Source organism: Gopherus evgoodei, chromosome 2 (assembly GCF_007399415.2).
Source record: "Gopherus evgoodei ecotype Sinaloan lineage chromosome 2, rGopEvg1_v1.p, whole genome shotgun sequence".
Classification (NCBI taxonomy): domain Eukaryota; kingdom Metazoa; phylum Chordata; order Testudines; family Testudinidae; genus Gopherus; species Gopherus evgoodei.
Window position 1 is genome coordinate 267,776,125 of NC_044323.1, and position 17,198 is coordinate 267,793,322.

A 17,198-nucleotide genomic window follows, 5' to 3' on the forward strand; every position below is an offset into this window, starting at 1 on the left:
CATGCAGTAACATGGTCTAAAAGTGCACCGGCTTCTGTTGCTGTATTGCCATCTTTCTTTTCGAGCGCATATTCGCGCAAAGATGACAAAGCATTGCACAATTCTTCAAGGTGATAAAGCAATGGCTTCACAGCATCAATTCTCGACTCCCAACGAGTGTCCGATAACCCTTTAACAGATATTGGCATATGTTCTTGAAGTATATCCCAAAGTGAAGGTGAAGAAGAAAAGATAACATATATTCTGTTAATCAGACCGAAAAAGTCAACGGCATATTTCGATGACTTTGCCGCATCTGAGATCACAAGATTCCAAGTGTGAGCTCCACATGGTACATACAAGGCACGGTCATTTATTTCTAGCATGCGGGCTTGAACTCCTTTATTCTTTCCTCTCATATTTGCGCCGTTATCATAAGCTTGACCTCTCATGTCAGCAATGTCTATTCCTAAGTTGTTTGCCTTTTCAAGAAATGCTTCCAATAAGCCCTCACCAGTTGTATCATGAACATTAAGAAAATCAACAAACACTTCACAAATATTGACACCATCTTCACCGTTGCATTCAACAAAGCAGTAACACCACAGACATGTGTTCTTCATGTGACACGTCAGGTAGTACAGTCCAAATTAACTGAATAATATTTTGCTTTTTTAAGCTGCGCTATGTTGGCCTCTTGAATGTTACTGGCAACAAGTTGAATCAGCTCGTTTTGGATCTGTGGACTGAGGTACTGAACAGGTGTCTCTGCCTTCTTAATCCTTTGTAAAAGTTCGCTGAGGACATTATCATACTTTGCAAGCAATTCAAACAGTCCCAAAAAGTTACCATTCGAAGGATCGGCAGCGCTTTTCATTACTTCCTCGAAATGCCAAGTTTCTTTCGGACAAGAAAATAACGACATCAACCATGCGTTTGACAACATTTCTCCAGAAATCTCTTTCTTTCAGAAAAGCCTGCAATTCGAGTTGGTCAATAGATGTATGGTTTACTATGCCTGACCGAAGGTCAAAGCATTTCACCATACAGTCTTGATGACCTTTGCCTGTTTCATGCTGCTGAAGTCTTTTTGACAGTGCTTTCCAAGCAGATGTTCCACGACGTAGCGGTATGTCGCCAGTGCCATATAATTTACAAGAAAAACAAAAAATGGCATCTTTCTGAACTGAGTACATTAACCATGAACATCTTATTTTCTTGCCATTTGCCATGGTTCGATAGAAATGAGTACTTGTGAACCTCCGTCTTTCCTCGTTAAATAGAAATTCGTAACTTTCATTCTGCTGCGGTGGGCCACGTGCAACAATGTCACACACTTGCCTGTCCGCTATTATAGACGGCCAATCTCCTGGATCATCAGTCAGTGGTTCTGATTCAGATACTTCTTTCCTGGCAGCAGCTGGAATATCTGTCACAGTTTGTTTGGTAGAACAACTGGCTTCACCTTCGACCTCACTTGAAGCACTTCTGGATACTTCTGGATATGATTCGTCGCTGCTAGCGCTGTCCGTTTCATGTGCCTGTACCTGTAAGTTGGATTGCAGCGCAAAATACGTTGACAACTTTGGAATTTTCTCAAGTTCCTTCTCGGCATCTTTTGCTGCCTTTCGTTTACTAGCTCCACTCTTATACATTCTCTTAGACATCACAAAGCACGCTTCTGCGTTGGAAACGATAAAAAACTAAACAACTAATTTAATAACATTTATCCGCTGACCTCCATTATGAACGCAAATACACATTCTTTGAATGGGTCCAACTAAAATTCAAAACTGACCGACAGACAACTGATGTAGCCAATAGAATTATGATGTATCATAATGACTTCACGGTTTTGTCAGTAAAATCGACATGGATTGTGCAATAGCGGCAATAAATGTCACTTACCTAGTTATACCTTACATTTTTTTTGCCACTTTTAGGGGCCCCCTTCCTTGTGGGGGCCCCTCCGGTCGGAGGGTACAGAGGGCGCTTGCTACACCTCTGATTTCCATGGACTACCCTGAGCCTTTGGTGGATCACATCTCTCATTTCCATCAGCAGAGGCATAGCTCTCAGAGACGGCCAAAGCACATCCATACACCCTTGGCGAACTACCATCTCAGGTTGTTGCTAACTATGGAAAAGGGCCCTGGTGTCCCACAGTATGTACCAGTAACCATGATGATTGCTCCTCATGTCTTTCCCAATGAAGAATGGAACCAGAAGGGAAAGGAGAGGAAAGGAAATAGAAACAGGGAAGGACAACCATAGATTCGGAAGGACTGTGGCCTTCCTGAGCTCACTGAGTGTGCTGATGTCAGTTGGTTCCTTAGCCACTGTGCTTAGGTCTTCACTAAGTGGCTAAACAGCCCAAACTGTGATGTGAGGGAGTCCACTTCCAGTACAGTGGCCAGATAAGTCTTTTAGCTATTTAATGCAGAGGAGAGAGATGGAGAAGAAAGTATTGCTATCTCATAAGTGCATTCTACAAAAAAGGAGAGTCCCTTGAGGAAGTCTTGTAGCTCTTTGTATAGAATCCAATAATCCATAAATGTTCCTGTATAGGACTGATTTGGGGTGAATAAACTCATGGTAGGAGGTGACAATGCAGGATACCAGCACTTGCAGAGCTTCTTTGAAAGTGAGATGCAGATATTGAGTCTCAGCTGCTGTAAACTGGCATACCTCCACTAAGTCAATCTGGGGGCAGAACAAAATGGGAATATTCTGTTCCAGGCACATTCCATTGTCTGCAGCAGATTTTGCTAAAAGATATCTGTCTAGAGGGGGTCTTCCACTCAGCATCTGAAATGTTTTCCAGAGACTCAAAAAAGAAATGGAAAAGTCCCCTTTATACATATTCCTTCTAATCGAGAACATACGTTCTTAGCTCCATCTGCACTTTGGAAATTGTTCTAGTATCAACATCTGATGGACTTAAATGACGAGTTAACATCATCCCAACTGGCCACAGTGATTGAGATGCAGGACAGAATGACTCTTCCTATTGTCAAGGAAGACTCTGGACAGGATTCTGAGATATGACTTCACTATAAAGCCTCTTCCTTTCCAGAGAACCCAGGAAAGAGGGGACCATTAGAGGACAGAGAAGGACTGTTTTCTGCTTGATACAGCAGAGTCTCTCTGGAGGGGTTGACTAGATCTATCTGCCCCAGGTTGAGAGACCCATGTAACAGAACTGACCTTGTGTACAGTGAGTATGCAGCAATTCCCACTTCAAACAGTTCTCCCAAGGAGGCTGGAACATGTTGGAGGAAGAGAGGTGAGAAACAAAATGGTCAGATGAACTCCCCTTTAGGGAGATTTCCCACGGTATTAAGTGCTATCACACCCAGGAATGAAGAGCTGTGTTAGGACTGACTGATGTGGCAGGAAGGGATGGATGATTTGATAGTTTAGCAGCAGATTCATAACTGCTAGGTGAATCTTCTCCAGCCAGAGTCTGGGTGGATGGCCTACAAGCTCTACCTTCAACAAAGCTCTCTTGAATGAAAATCCTCCCTCTCTTCAGATTATGGATAAACTGAGCACTTGCCTCACTAATGCACAGACAATTTTTGGTGAGAAGCCAACTTCAACCCATCCACTCACAGCATAAGAGACCCTCTCTGGTCATACTGAACTTTGGAAGGAAAAATCAGATCCCTGTTTTGAATGGTTTTGAATGCAGCAACAGCAAAGTTTAACTGTTAATGTCTGTGTTAGCAACTTTTAGAGGTGTAGGGAGGACAGTTTGAGAAAAGAGAAACAGGAAAAAGAGGAGAAGGGGAGGACAGCTGCTGAACTCAAGGGTCTGTGGTCTTTCCTCAGAGAAGACCTGCACAGAAGTGCTCACAGAGGCAAAAAGAATGGAGCTGTAATGTAGTTCTAGCACTCACAAATAGGTGCCAAAAATCAGTTTCAGTTCCTTTCAGGTCTTATTGGTGAGGTTAGCCTATAAGTCCTGACTTCCAAGGAGAGGATTCTGTGTGTGTGTGTGTGTGTCTGTGTGTGTGTGTGTGTGTCTGTGTGTGTGTGTGTGTGTGAGAGAGAGAGAGAATGGGAAAGTGCTGAAAAGTGCTTAATAGCAGCAAATTTAAAACAAACAAAAGGAAGTATTTTTTCACACATCTCACAGTAAACCTGTGGAGCTCCTTGCTGGAGGATGTTGTGAAGGCCAAGACTATAACAGGATTCAAAAAAGAACTAGATAAGTTCATGGAGGATAGGTCCATCAATAGCTACTAGCCAGTATGGGCAGGGATGGTGTCCCTAGTTTCTGTTTGCCAAAAGATGGGAATGGGCAATGGGATGGATCACTTGATGATTACCTGTTCCATTCATTCCCTCTGGGGCACCTTGCATTGGCCACTGTCGGAAGACAGAATACTGGGCTAGATTGACCTTTGGTCTTACCCAGTATGGCTGGTCTTACGTTTTAAAAGGACAAGCACAGGCCAGTGTGGAGTGAGGTTAAATCAAACAATCTGAAGAATGCTTGGTTTTGTTATCTGAACCTATAATACTAAAACAATATGCCATAAATTCAGGGAAAGCAAACAAGTTTTTCATGAACTCATATATTGTTTTGCAAGAACTGTTAAATGCTGCAGTTTCTTTTCTGAAACTATGGTCAGTTAATACATTGTAGATACCCACTGATAACACCATTAAACTAAATTGATGTCACAAGTACTGTAAGTATAATCTTCAAAGCTTAGGCAATCACACTTGAACACTACAACAGAAACACTTGAAAAGTTTTAGATTGCAATCACTGAGCAGGAAATATAGTGTAAGAAGTTACAGAAGATTTCAAATGTCAAACAAAAGATTGAAACGCACACCTTTACAAACATATTATGCAACCGTTTAGAATAATTATAAATCATAAACAAAATGGCAGCTAAAACAATTATAAAGTAATAAGAAAGAAACACTATTCCACAGCTTGCTTTTTTCTTTTGTAAAAACTACGAACCATATAGAGACGGATGAAAAAGTCTTACACATTTGTAAGTGAAAAATAATTTTTTTCATGGCAAAGCAAGTAGCAATTGTATTTTATTCCTGTTTCACAAAGAAAACATGCTCAGTAAGTGATCAGCACATTATCACATGAGCAGATGCATCACACAAAAGACATACAAAAACGAACACTAACACCACAAAATATGAAACAAGAAAATACTTTTTTACCATTAAAGGAAAGTTTAAGTGGGCAGAATATATGAATATACAAGTGCCTTAAAATGTAATACTTGTCAGTATGTTTTAACTCATCTTTCTTCAAACATTTCATTCTTCATATTACACTTACATAATATTTTCATGGTTGAATGTACTTTGTTATGTAGATTACCAAGAGTTTCTGAAGTGTTGTGAGGGAAAGTAAAGCTGGCAGTTAATACTTAAATTCTATATTATTGTATTTACAAGAATGAAGAATTTAATTAAAAACACTAAAGCAGTATCTAACAGGCCATAGTTATGGTTAAACATGAAGACTATTCATTGAAGGTTAATCTTACTTGTGCAATTTGGCAAGGATCCAGACCATGTTCCATTGGCAGTACACTGTCTCACAGAAGATCCAGAAAGTATGTATCCTTCCATACAGGAATAAATTACCGAATTAGAAAATGTTGTGCCATCTATACGAAATACTTTCCCATTAGCAGTTGTTCCTGGATTACCACATTGCACAGCTATAAAATAAAATGTTAAATGTATAAGATGGTAAAATGTTAAATCACCAATAAGTTAATGCTCCTGCTGCCAGCATGTTTAAGGGATAGAAGTCTTTGATAAAGCTGAAGATTTGGCTTTCAAATCCTGTGGACAATGTGTGATGGAGATGGTTTATTACAATTGTATATCCCATAATTTATTTTTTATCTTTTCCCTTGGAGAAAAATACCTAGGAAATTATACTTAAAAAGCCTATGGTAAAAGTAAGTTATTTAGGTTGCAAAATCAAGCACAGAAAAGCTGGAAAAATGCCAGATTTATGGTTACCCCATAACCTCAATTCGGTCCATTTGTGAGTATGCATTATGATACCATCTTTAGTTACATGATCACAAACTATTTTTTCCACAGGACTGTGTCTCGTTAAATGCACAGGATGGAGGCTAAAAAGGAAGAATTAACATTGCACAAGCAATTATAAATCTAGAATTTCCTAACTTTCAAGTGCATGGCTTTTCATCTAAATAATATAATATAATATAATATAATATAATATAATATAATATAATATAAACAAACTAAACTAAGACAACAGCAGTCTTTAATCTATATACATACCTCCAAGAGGATTTCTAAGTTCAATGAATAATGAAGCATCTTAGATATCTTGAAATGTAAAATAATATGATGGCAATCCAGTTTGATAGTAGAGAAGGAAGAAAGCTCAGTTTTTGTGATCATGTCCCCCTACAGCTTATAAAATATTTATTTATTTATTTATTTATTTATTAATTACTTGGTATGAGAGTTGCATCTGTTCATCAAGAAAAATATTAAAAGCAGGTTTGACCACACTGCACCTAAGACTGGCATTGTCCAGGCTTGCTGAAGGAAGGCAGCAGTGCTTTATGGTGGGATGGGAGAGGAAACAAGGTCAGAAAATGCTGCAAAAAGGTGGGCAATGGGTAGAAGGCTTTAAAGGTGAAAGCCCTGGTGTTGGAAACCCCTTTCTCTACACAGCAAGGGCTTGCACCAGGAGCTAGCTGTGAACTCAAGTAGATGTCACTGGCGCGATGAAGCCATGGCATATGGGGTTCATGGTGATGGCATGGAGAACCTTGGCTCCAGGTACATGGCTGAGCTATGAAAAGAGTTGTTAAGAGTTCTTCCATTTTCAGGACCCAGAATGCTGGTCACCGATATGACTCATCAAGATGGGGAGGTTGTTGCAGTGCATCGCATTGGCAACCCATTTGCAGGAGTCTTCGATGATCCCTGCATAGTGCAACAGGCAACCGAGTTCATTTGGGAGGATGGGGGTTCACCTAAGGGACTTGGGGGGTGACATGCTTTTTGGATGCTATACAAGAGGCAATGGGAAGACGTTTGGGAACCCGACTGGGTTTGTGGGGGAGGCAGCCCAGCTAATTACTGGTGCCTCCCTGTGGTGGATATCCAGTACAGGTACTCCACAGGGAAGGCATCCAGTTACTAGATAAATGGCCTGGTTAAGGACTTAAAAAGGAGGTGCAGGTTAAAGGAATGGAATGGTAATGGGTTTGGGGTGCCTATGGTTGGAACAGCAGGGAGCCAATACCCTTTTCTCATAGCTCACCTTAACCCTCCTCTGAGGGGGCTGGATTGTAAGCACCTGGATGGAAAAAGAGGGGGGCTGGTGGAAGTCCCCCAGGTAATTATGCAATAAACAGGAGATTACCTGCACTGTACACTGTTATCTGTCAGGTAGTCCCAAACATCTAATAATAAAGTTGTGGCCTGATTGAATCCATATCAAGTATGCCCTGTTTTTCTTTGGGTATAGCTGGACAATGTTAATTAAGCTGTCTCCTTCAAAATGAAATGACTATCTCTTAAAGACAGAGCAATCCATAATAATAAAGTGGATAATAAGAGAAAAGAAGCTCTTAAATTTTCCTCTCTATTCAGGAAGCTTTTTTCCTCAAAAAGGGTCTTTTTGGAATTATTTCTCATTTGTGGAATCAAGATGACTGAAGTACCGTAAATGATTCTCCATAAATATCTGTTTAGGTCTTGTTTTTATGGTAATACATCTTGCTTCAGAATTCTGGAGTGATTCATTTTAAGTAACTTAGTTTGGGTTTTTCATTTTCTAATAGTGAACAAGATATATTAATCAGTAAACAAAATTTATAGTTTAATCATTTATGACATATTATATGTAGTATAATGAAATTCTTCAAATAATTGAATTTCTCCTTCCACAGGTATTCATACCTACAATAGTTATAACCAAGGATGAAGCAACCAGGAAAGCATTTGTCAAAGGAAAAAAACAATATTAAAAAAGTGAGGTCTACAGTGCTTAGTTGGTACAAACTGGTGGAAGGAAGAGGGGAGAGAGAAAGTAATGGTTGTCTCAAAAGGCGAAGAATTTATCATTTCTAGTTACTGATTTGAACTGTACCCAGGTGACCAAAAGCCATTACTATCTTATAGCTGTTTCAGTCTCTGTGTGAAAAGATTTGTGGTCTCAAACCAGTACCCGCTGGACAAGTATCTGCATCACAAGAACTATGATATACAGTTGGCATTCTGGTCAGCACTTACAGAAGAAATTGCATAATTCAATAAGCATGGAAAGTGAGCCATTGTCTCAGTGCTAGATGTTGTCCTTCCAGGGCAAAATAGAGGTAATAAGGGTACACTTGTAAGTAGATACGGAGAAGACTACTCTTCCACTGCGTGTACCTTGTCTGTCCTGTGGCTAAATCAAGCAGTTAAACCTCCAGAGATTTCACTCTTTCAATGTCAATCTTTCATTGACATTACATTCATTTTAAAGATATATACATAAAATGTATTTTCCTTTTGTGATTTACCTTTACACTCTGGCTGTCTTCCTGTCCAGGTTCCATTTCCCAAACATGTTCTTTCTTCTGACCCATGAAGGCTATAACCAATCTCGCAGTTGAAACGTACAGTACTTTTAATTTTAAAATCACTGTCTTCTCTAGAACCATGACCTGGGATTCCTGGATCCCCACAAGAACCAGCAGTGTCACCTAGAATTTTAATACAAAGATTTTCACATGAATATAATATTTGATACACTACACTACTATATCAGTACTGTAGGACTATTTTACAGCTACTGACTTGAACTATAAGGCCCAGATTTTTAAAGGTATTTAATATTGCTTCCCATTGTTTCCCTTTTGAAAATTAGATTGGGCTCTTAAATCAGTTAGGCATTGCAACACTGAGCAAAGCAAAGCCTAAATACTTTTAAAAATCTGGGTCCAGGCCCTTTACTTGGCTTTTCAAATGATTTGGTAGCTATCAAAGATACCTTTGTAACCATGATTTAACTGAAGTGTAAACACCACATATAAATTATACATTTCTCAGGTAATTGGCCAAGCTTGTGAAGGTCTCACACTCAAATTGATGGCTTTTCCATGTTTGCATTATACATGTATGTAATATAACTTTTGAATGCTACATCCAATCAATTCCGGAATTTCCAAGAATGTTCTAGGCATTAATTGCCAGAATCCTATTTATTTGCAGGGAAATCAAGAAAAAAAAAGAAAAATAAAGAAAAATGAAAAAAACGGAAAGTGGAGGACAAACTGAGCCCCCGCTACATTATTAGCACAACCAAAGCTTCAAGTATCTCTGCAATTTTCTGTGGATCAAACAACAGGTTTATGGCACCAATTAACTCTTTCCAGCACTACTAAGGTGACCATATATTCCAATTTTATAGGGACAGTACCAATTTTTGGGTCTTTTTCTTATATAGGCCCCCACCCCATTCTGATTTTTCACACATGCTGTCTGGTCACCCTAAGCACTGCAGAACAATACCCCTGCTTATCCTCCAAGTAGAGTTCAACTTGTTGACACCTGACTGATTTAACTCCCAGACAGAAATAATAATGGAGGAACAGATTTGGGGGCATAAAGTAAAAGGGGGTCATGCACACAGCCCCTGACTGGGGTAATCCTGGTATGGGGTCAGTGGCCAAGAAGGGCAAAGAACCCTTAGCATAAGAGAGAAGGTGGCAATCAGAAAATAGGGGGCTGATAGAGCCCTGGCATTCAGGGGGAAGTGGGAAATGGGATACAGATTCACACAGAGACCCTGCCATGGGGGAGGATAGGGAACATGGAGGAGGAATGGGGGCACAAAACCCCCAGTGGCAGGGAAATTGGAAGACCCTTTCCATGCTTATTGAATCCAGACATTTCTGCCCTCGGGGCATGTGAAATGAGGGATGCAGAGATCTCCTGTCATAGGGGGAGGAGAATGGGGGACCTTGGAATGGGAGAAGAGAGGCCACACAGAGCCCATGGCCTGGGGAGAAAGGTGGGAATGGGGGAGAAGGGTATGGGGCAAAGACAATCCCTGTGAAAGAGGGAAACTGGTGTACCCTGGTATAGAGGAGGGATTGGGGAATATGGAGGGAAAGAGGGAAATGGGGGCACACACAGAGACCCTCTGTCATAAACAGATAGCTAAGGGTTAACGTCTCTTTCACCTGGAAAGAAGTAATCTGAACCACCTGACCAGAGGACCAATCAGGAAACAAGACTTTTTCAAATCTGGGTGGAGGGAACTTTGTGTGGGAGTCCTTTGTTCTTGGGTCTTCTGTCTGCCTGTATGCTCTCTCGGCTATGAGGAGTGATTTCTATTTCTTGCTTTCTAATCTTCTGTTTCCAAGTTGTGAGTACAAAGATCAGATAGTGATTTCTATATTTTCTTTTGTATTTACATAGGTATACTTGCTGGAGTGCTTTGAATTGTATTCTTTTTGAATAAGGCTGTTTATTCAATATTCTTTTAAGCAAATAACCCTGTATGTGTCACCTTAATACAGAGAGACCATTTTAATGTATTTTTCTTTCTTTTTATATAAAGCTTTCTTTTTAAGACCTGTTGGAGTTTTTCTTTAGTGGGGAATTCCAGGGAATTGAGTCTGTACTCACCAGGGAATTGGTGGGAGGAAGAAATCAGGGGGAAATCTGTGTGTGTTAGATTTACTAGCCTGACTTTGCATTCCCTCTGGGTGAAGAGGGAAGTAATTCTGTTTTCCAGGACTGGGAACGGGGAGGGTGGAGTCCCTCTGTTTAGACTCACGGAGTTTGCTTCTGTGTATCTCTCCAGGAACACCTGGGGGGGGGAAGGGAAAAGGTTTATTTCCCTTTGTTGTGAGACTCAAGGGATTTGGGTCTTGGGGTCCCCAGGGAAGGTTTTCCAGGGGGACCAGATTGCCCCAAAACACTGTAATTTTTTGGGTGGTGGCAGCTTTACCAGGTCCAAGCTGGTAACTAAACTTGGAGGTTTTCATGCTAACCCCCATATTTTGGACGCTAAGGTCCAAATCTGGGACTAGGTTTTGACATGAGTGGCAGTGGTGAGATAGAATCCAGAAGCCAGTAGGAATATTATATTTTTCTTTTCTCTGCTAGGGGCTTTTTAGCAGAGAGAAACAGTTTGGTTTTAAAAGGGAACCAGAGAGAATTTTTTTTTCTGCTCTCTCTGGCAGTTGTGGCTTGCATATTAAGCAAGAAACCATTACGGACCTGTTAAGGGTCTTTTGTCACACAATAGCACTCCCATTAGGAGGCAGAAACCAGCACTATACTCATGCAAATAAAGTGGTTTTTCTGGTTTACTCTACATTGAAAAAATTATCTAGAGGAAGAAAGGGAAAAAGGCACTGTTGCTAGGCAGACCCCAGGAGGCAACAGAGTCTGCAGTTCAGAAGATAAACACCGGAGGGCACCCCAACACAAGAAAACAGGAACCATGACTTCTTAGGCAAAAATTGAGGCCGAAAAACAAATCAAAGACACCGAGCACAGGCAAGAGATGGAAAAAAACAAACAGGAACTAGAAATAAAACAAAAAGAGATGGAGATGAAAGAAAGAGAAGAACAGATCAAACAGGCATCCCATAAAAGAGAACAAGAAGCCAAAAATGCAGCCCACCACAGAAAACTAGAAGAAGAGGTGGCCCACCGCCGAGACATGGAAAAACAACAAAAAGAAATGGAAAAACAACAAAAAGAAAATGAAAAGAAGGAAAAACAGAGAAAACATGAACTGGACTTAGCGCAAGCTGGACTGCCTGCGCCAGCCAATCCTAACAACCCTTCGCCAATTATGGTTCCACATCAAAGGAAATTTCCCATCTACAAGGCAGGTGATGACACTGAGGCCTTCTTGGAAAATTCTGAGCGAGCCTGTCTTGGGTACAGCGTCCCTGAAGACCAGTACATGGTAGAATTGAGGCCACAGCTCAGTGGACCTTTAGCAGAGGTGGCAGCTGAAATGCCTAAGCAGAACATGAACGACTATAAACTTTTTCAAACCAAGGCCAAATACAGAATGGGGATAACCCCGGATCATGCCCGTCGGCATTTCAGAACCCAAAAGTGGAAACCAGATGTGTCATTTCCCAAACACGCTTACTACGTTGGGAAAAATTATGAGGCCTGGATATCAGGACACAATGTTAAATCCTTCGAAGAACTGCACCTCCTCATACAAATGGAGCAGTTCTTGGATGGTGTTCCTGAGGACATAATACGGTACATACAAGATGGAAAACCCAAAAATCTCGCTGAGGCGGGGAAGATTGGAGCCAGATGGATGGAAGTGGCAGAAAGCAAAAAAGCTACGGTCAAGGGGAACGAATACCCCAGGGGGCACACCGACCATAAACCCTACAACCGAGGACAGCCAAAGACCCCACATACAACCCAAGTAAAGCCACAGACGCCCTATTCTTCCACCTCACCAGTCTCCAGTAACTCATCTCGGCCCAGTGACCCATCCGATGGAAGATGCTTTAAGTGTAATGAACTGGGACATATCAAGGCCAACTGTCCAAAGAACGCCATCCGAGTGCAGTTCATTACACCACCATCACCCCAAAGATCCCCAGGCCCAGATGCTTCTCAAATACCCTTGGAGCGAAGGGAAAATTTGAGAGTGGGCAGAAAGAAGGTTACTGCGTGGAGAGACACGGGGGCACAAGTGTCAGCTATCCACCAATCCTTCGTAGACCCCAAATTCATCAACCCAAATGCCAAAGTGACAATTTACCCCTTCATGTCACAAGCTGTAGACTTGCCTACAGCTGAACTGCCTGTCCAGTACAAAGGTTGGTCAGGAATGTGGACTTTTGCAGTCTATGACAATTATCCTATCCCCATGCTACTGGGGGAAGACTTGGCCAACCAGGTGAAGCGGGCCAAGAGAGTGGGAATGGTTACACGTAGCCGAACCACGCAAGCTTCCAGACCCATTCCAGTTCCTGAGCCATCCACGGACACCCCGTCTGTGTTACCAGAGACCCAGACAGAGGTAGTGGACCCGGATTCCATGCCAACCACTGAAGCAGCCACAGCACCTCCAGTCCCAGGCCCGGAACTGGAACAGCAACCAGCACCAGCAAGTGCAACCACATCTTCAAACTCAACGCCAGAGGGCGCCAGCGAGCCAGAACTGGCAGAAGCAACAGACAGCCATACCCAAAAGGCTCAGCCAGAGCCTGAAATACCCTCAGGTGCACCAGCGGAGAGCAGTTCACCAGCAACGGAAACAACCCCATCACCTATATCGCTTCCAGAGGGACCAAGCCCAAGTCCACAGTCTGAGGAAGAACTGGTGACCCCAGCCTCAAGGGAACAGTTCCAGACTGAGCAGGAAGCAGATGACAGCCTTCAGAAAGCTTGGGGGGCGGCACGGAGCACCCCACCGCCTCTCAGCTCTTCTAATCGATCCCGGTTTGTTATAGACCAAGGACTTTTATACAAGGAGCTTCTTTCTGGTGGACACCGGGAAGAATGGCAGCCGCAAAAACAGTTGGTGGTTCCAACTAAGTACCGGGGGAAGCTCTTAAGCTTAGCCCAGGATCATCCCAGTGGCCATGATGGGGTGAACAGAACCAAGGACCAGTTGGGGATGTCCTTCCACTGGGAGGGGATGGGCAAGGACGTTGCCAAGTATGTCCGGTCTTGTAAGGTATGCCAAAGAGTGGGAAAGCCTCAAGACCAGGTCAAGGCCCCTCTCCAGCCACTTCCCATAATTGAGGTCCCATTTCAGCGAGTAGCTGTGGATATTCTGGGCCCTTTCCCAAAAAAGACGCCCAGAGGAAAGCAGTACGTACTGACTTTAGTGGACTTTGCTACCCGATGGCCGGAAGCAGTAGCTCTATGCAACACCAGGGCTAACACTGTGTGCCTGGCCCTAACAGACATTTTTGCCAGGGTAGGTTGGCCCTCCGACATCCTTACAGATTCAGGATCTAATTTCCTGGCAGGGACCATGCAAAAACTGTGGGAAACGCATGGGGTGAACCACTTGGTTGCCACCCCGTACCACCATCAAACCAATGGCCTGGTGGAAAGGTTTAATGGAACTTTGGGGGCCATGATACGTAAATTCTTCAACGAATATTTCAATAATTGGGACCTAGTGTTGCAGCAGTTGCTGTTTGCCTACAGGGCTGTACCACATCCCAGTTTAGGGTTTTCACCGTTTGAACTTGTCTATGGTCACGAGGTTAAGGGACCATTACAGTTGGTGAAGCAGCAATGGGAGGGGTTTACGCCTTCTCCAGGAACTAATATTCTGGACTTTGTAAGCAACCTACAAAGCACCCTCCGACACTCCTTAGCTCTTGCTAAAGAGAACCTAAAGGATGCTCAGGAAGAGCAAAAGGCCTGGTATGACAGACATGCCAGAGAACGTTCCTTCAAGGTAGGAGACCGGGTTATGGTCTTGAAGGCGCAACAGGCCCATAAGACGGAAGCATCATGGGAAGGGCCATTCATGGTCCAAGAGCGCCTGGGAACTGTGAACTACCTCATAGCATTTCCCAATTCCTCACTAAAGCCCAGAGTGTTCCATGTTAATTCTCTCAAGCCTTTCTATTCCAGAGACTTACAGGTTTGTCAGTTTACAGTCCAGGGAGATGAGGCTGAGTGGCCTGACGGTGTCTACTACGACAGGAAAAAAGACGGTGGCGTGGAAGAGGTGAACCTCTCAACCACGCTGGAACGTCTGCAGCGGCGACAAATCAAGGAGCTGTGCACTAGCTTTGCCCCATTGTTCTCAGCCACCCCAGGACGGACTGAACGGGCATACCACTCCATTGACACAGGTAATGCTCACCCCATTAGAACCCCACCCTACCAGGTGTCTCCTCATGCCCAAGCTGCTATAGAACGGGAGATCCAGAACATGCTACAGATGGGTATAATCCACTCATCTATTAGTGCATGGGCATCTCCAGTGGTTCTGGTACCCAAACCAGATGGGGAAATACGCTTTTGTGTGGACTACCGTAAGCTAACTGCGGTAACTCGTCCGGACAACTATCCAATGCCATGCACCGATGAGCTATTGGAGAAGTTGGGACGTGCCCAGTTCATCTCTACAATAGACTTAACCAAGGGGTACTGGCAAGTACCGCTAGATGAACCTGCCAAGGAAAGGTCAGCATTCGTCACCCATGCGGGGGTGTATAAATTTAATGTCCTTCCTTTCGGCCTTCGAAATGCACCCGCCACCTTTCAGAGGCTGGTAGATGGTCTACTAGCAGGACTGGGAGAATATGCAGTTGCCTACCTCGATGATGTGGCCATTTTTTCAGACTCCTGGCCCGAACACCTACTACACCTGGAAAAGGTCTTTGAGCGCATCAGGCAGGCCAGACTAACTGTTAAGGCCAAAATGTGTCAAATACGCCAAAACAAAGTGACTTACCTGGGGCACCAGGTGGGTCGAGGAACCATAAACCCCCTACAGGCCAAGGTGGATGCTATCCAAAAGTGGCGTGTCCCAAGGTCAAAGAAACAGGTCCAATCCTTCTTAGGCTTGGCCGGGTACTACAGGCGATTTGTACCACACTACAGCCAAATCGCTGCCCCACTGACCGACCTGACCAAAAAGACCCAGCCAAATGCAGTTAAGTGGACTAATGAGTGTCAAAAGGCCTTTACCCAGCTTAAGGTGACGCTCATGTCTGACCCTGTACTCAGGGCCCCGGACTTTGACAAGCCATTCCTAGTAACCACGGATGCATCTGAGCGTGGTATAGGAGCAGTGCTCATGCAGGAAGCAACAGATCACAACTTCCATCCTGTCGTGTTTCTCAGCAAGAAACTGTCTGAGAGGGAAAGTCACTGGTCAGTCAGTGAAAAGGAATGCTATGCCATTGTGTACGCCCTGGAAAAGCTACGCCCATATGTTTGGGGACGGCGGTTCCAGCTACAAACTGACCATGCTGCACTAAAGTGGCTTCATACTGCCAAGGGGAACAACAAGAAACTTCTTCGTTGGAGTTTAGCTCTCCAAGATTTTGATTTTGATATTCAGCACATCTCAGGAGCTTCTAACAAAGTAGCTGATGCCCTCTCCTGTGACAGTTTCCCAGAATCCAGTAGTTAAAAAGTGTTCTTAAAATGTAGAAGTCTGTTAGTTATATACTTAGTGGTATATGTAAAGGTGCATGTATTGTAGTAATCTGTTTATTTTAAAGTTCTAGAAGGAAATCGCCGCCAGTGAGCTTCCCCACTGTCTGCAATTTGGGGGGTGTGTCATAAACAGATAGCTAAGGGTTAACGTCTCTTTCACCTGGAAAGAAGTAATCTGAACCGCCTGACCAGAGGACCAATCAGGAAACAAGACTTTTTCAAATCTGGGTGGAGGGAACTTTGTGTGGGAGTCCTTTGTTCTTGGGTCTTCTGTCTGCCTGTATGCTCTCTCGGCTATGAGGAGTGATTTCTATTTCCTGCTTTCTAATCTTCTGTTTCCAAGTTGTGAGTACAAAGATCAGATAGTGATTTCTATATTTTCTTTTGTATTTACATAGGTATAGTTGCTGGAGTGCTTTGAAAGGCTGTTTATTCAATATTCTTTTAAGCAAATAACCCTGTATGTGTCACCTTAATACAGAGAGACCATTTTAATGTATTTTTCTTTCTTTTTATATAAAGCTTTCTTTTTAAGACCTGTTGGAGTTTTTCTTTAGTGGGGAATTCCAGGGAATTGAGTCTGTACTCACCAGGGAATTGGTGGGAGGAAGAAGTCAGGGGGAAATCTGTGTGTGTTAGATTTACTAGCCTGACTTTGCATTCCCTCTGGGTGAAGAGGGAAGTAATTCTGTTTTCCAGGACTGGGAACGGGGAGGGTGGAGTCCCTCTGTTTAGACTCACGGAGTTTGCTTCTGTGTATCTCTCCAGGAACACCTGGGGGGGGAAGGGAAAAGGTTTATTTCCCTTTGTTGTGAGACTCAAGGGATTTGGGTCTTGGGGTCCCCAAGGAAGGTTTTTGTGGGGACCAGAGTGCCCCAAATCACTCTAATTTTTTGGGTGGTGGCAGCTTTACCAGGTCCAAGCTGGTAACTAAACTTGGAGGTTTTCATGCTAACCCCCATATTTTGGACGCTAAGGTCCAAATCTGGGACTAGGTTTTGACACCCTCCATAAGGCTAGAATGTGAGAACTCTTGAATGGAAGGATGT

The 17,198-nt window shown here is 43.1% G+C and overlaps 1 protein-coding gene across 5 annotated transcripts in view; it reads right to left on the reverse strand.

Moving 5' to 3' along the window:
* CSMD3 (CUB and Sushi multiple domains 3) overlaps positions 1 to 17,198 on the reverse strand; it is a 1,232,975-nt gene that overhangs the window by 66,234 nt on the left and 1,149,543 nt on the right. For all 5 annotated transcript variants that reach the window (XM_030553724.1, XM_030553722.1, XM_030553725.1 and 2 more), the window contains 2 exons: positions 8,535 to 8,717; positions 5,514 to 5,690 (listed from right to left, as the gene is read on the reverse strand). In XM_030553724.1, the coding sequence (XP_030409584.1) occupies positions 5,514 to 5,690; positions 8,535 to 8,717 (360 nt within the window). The remainder of the gene's footprint in view (positions 1 to 5,513; positions 5,691 to 8,534; positions 8,718 to 17,198) is intronic.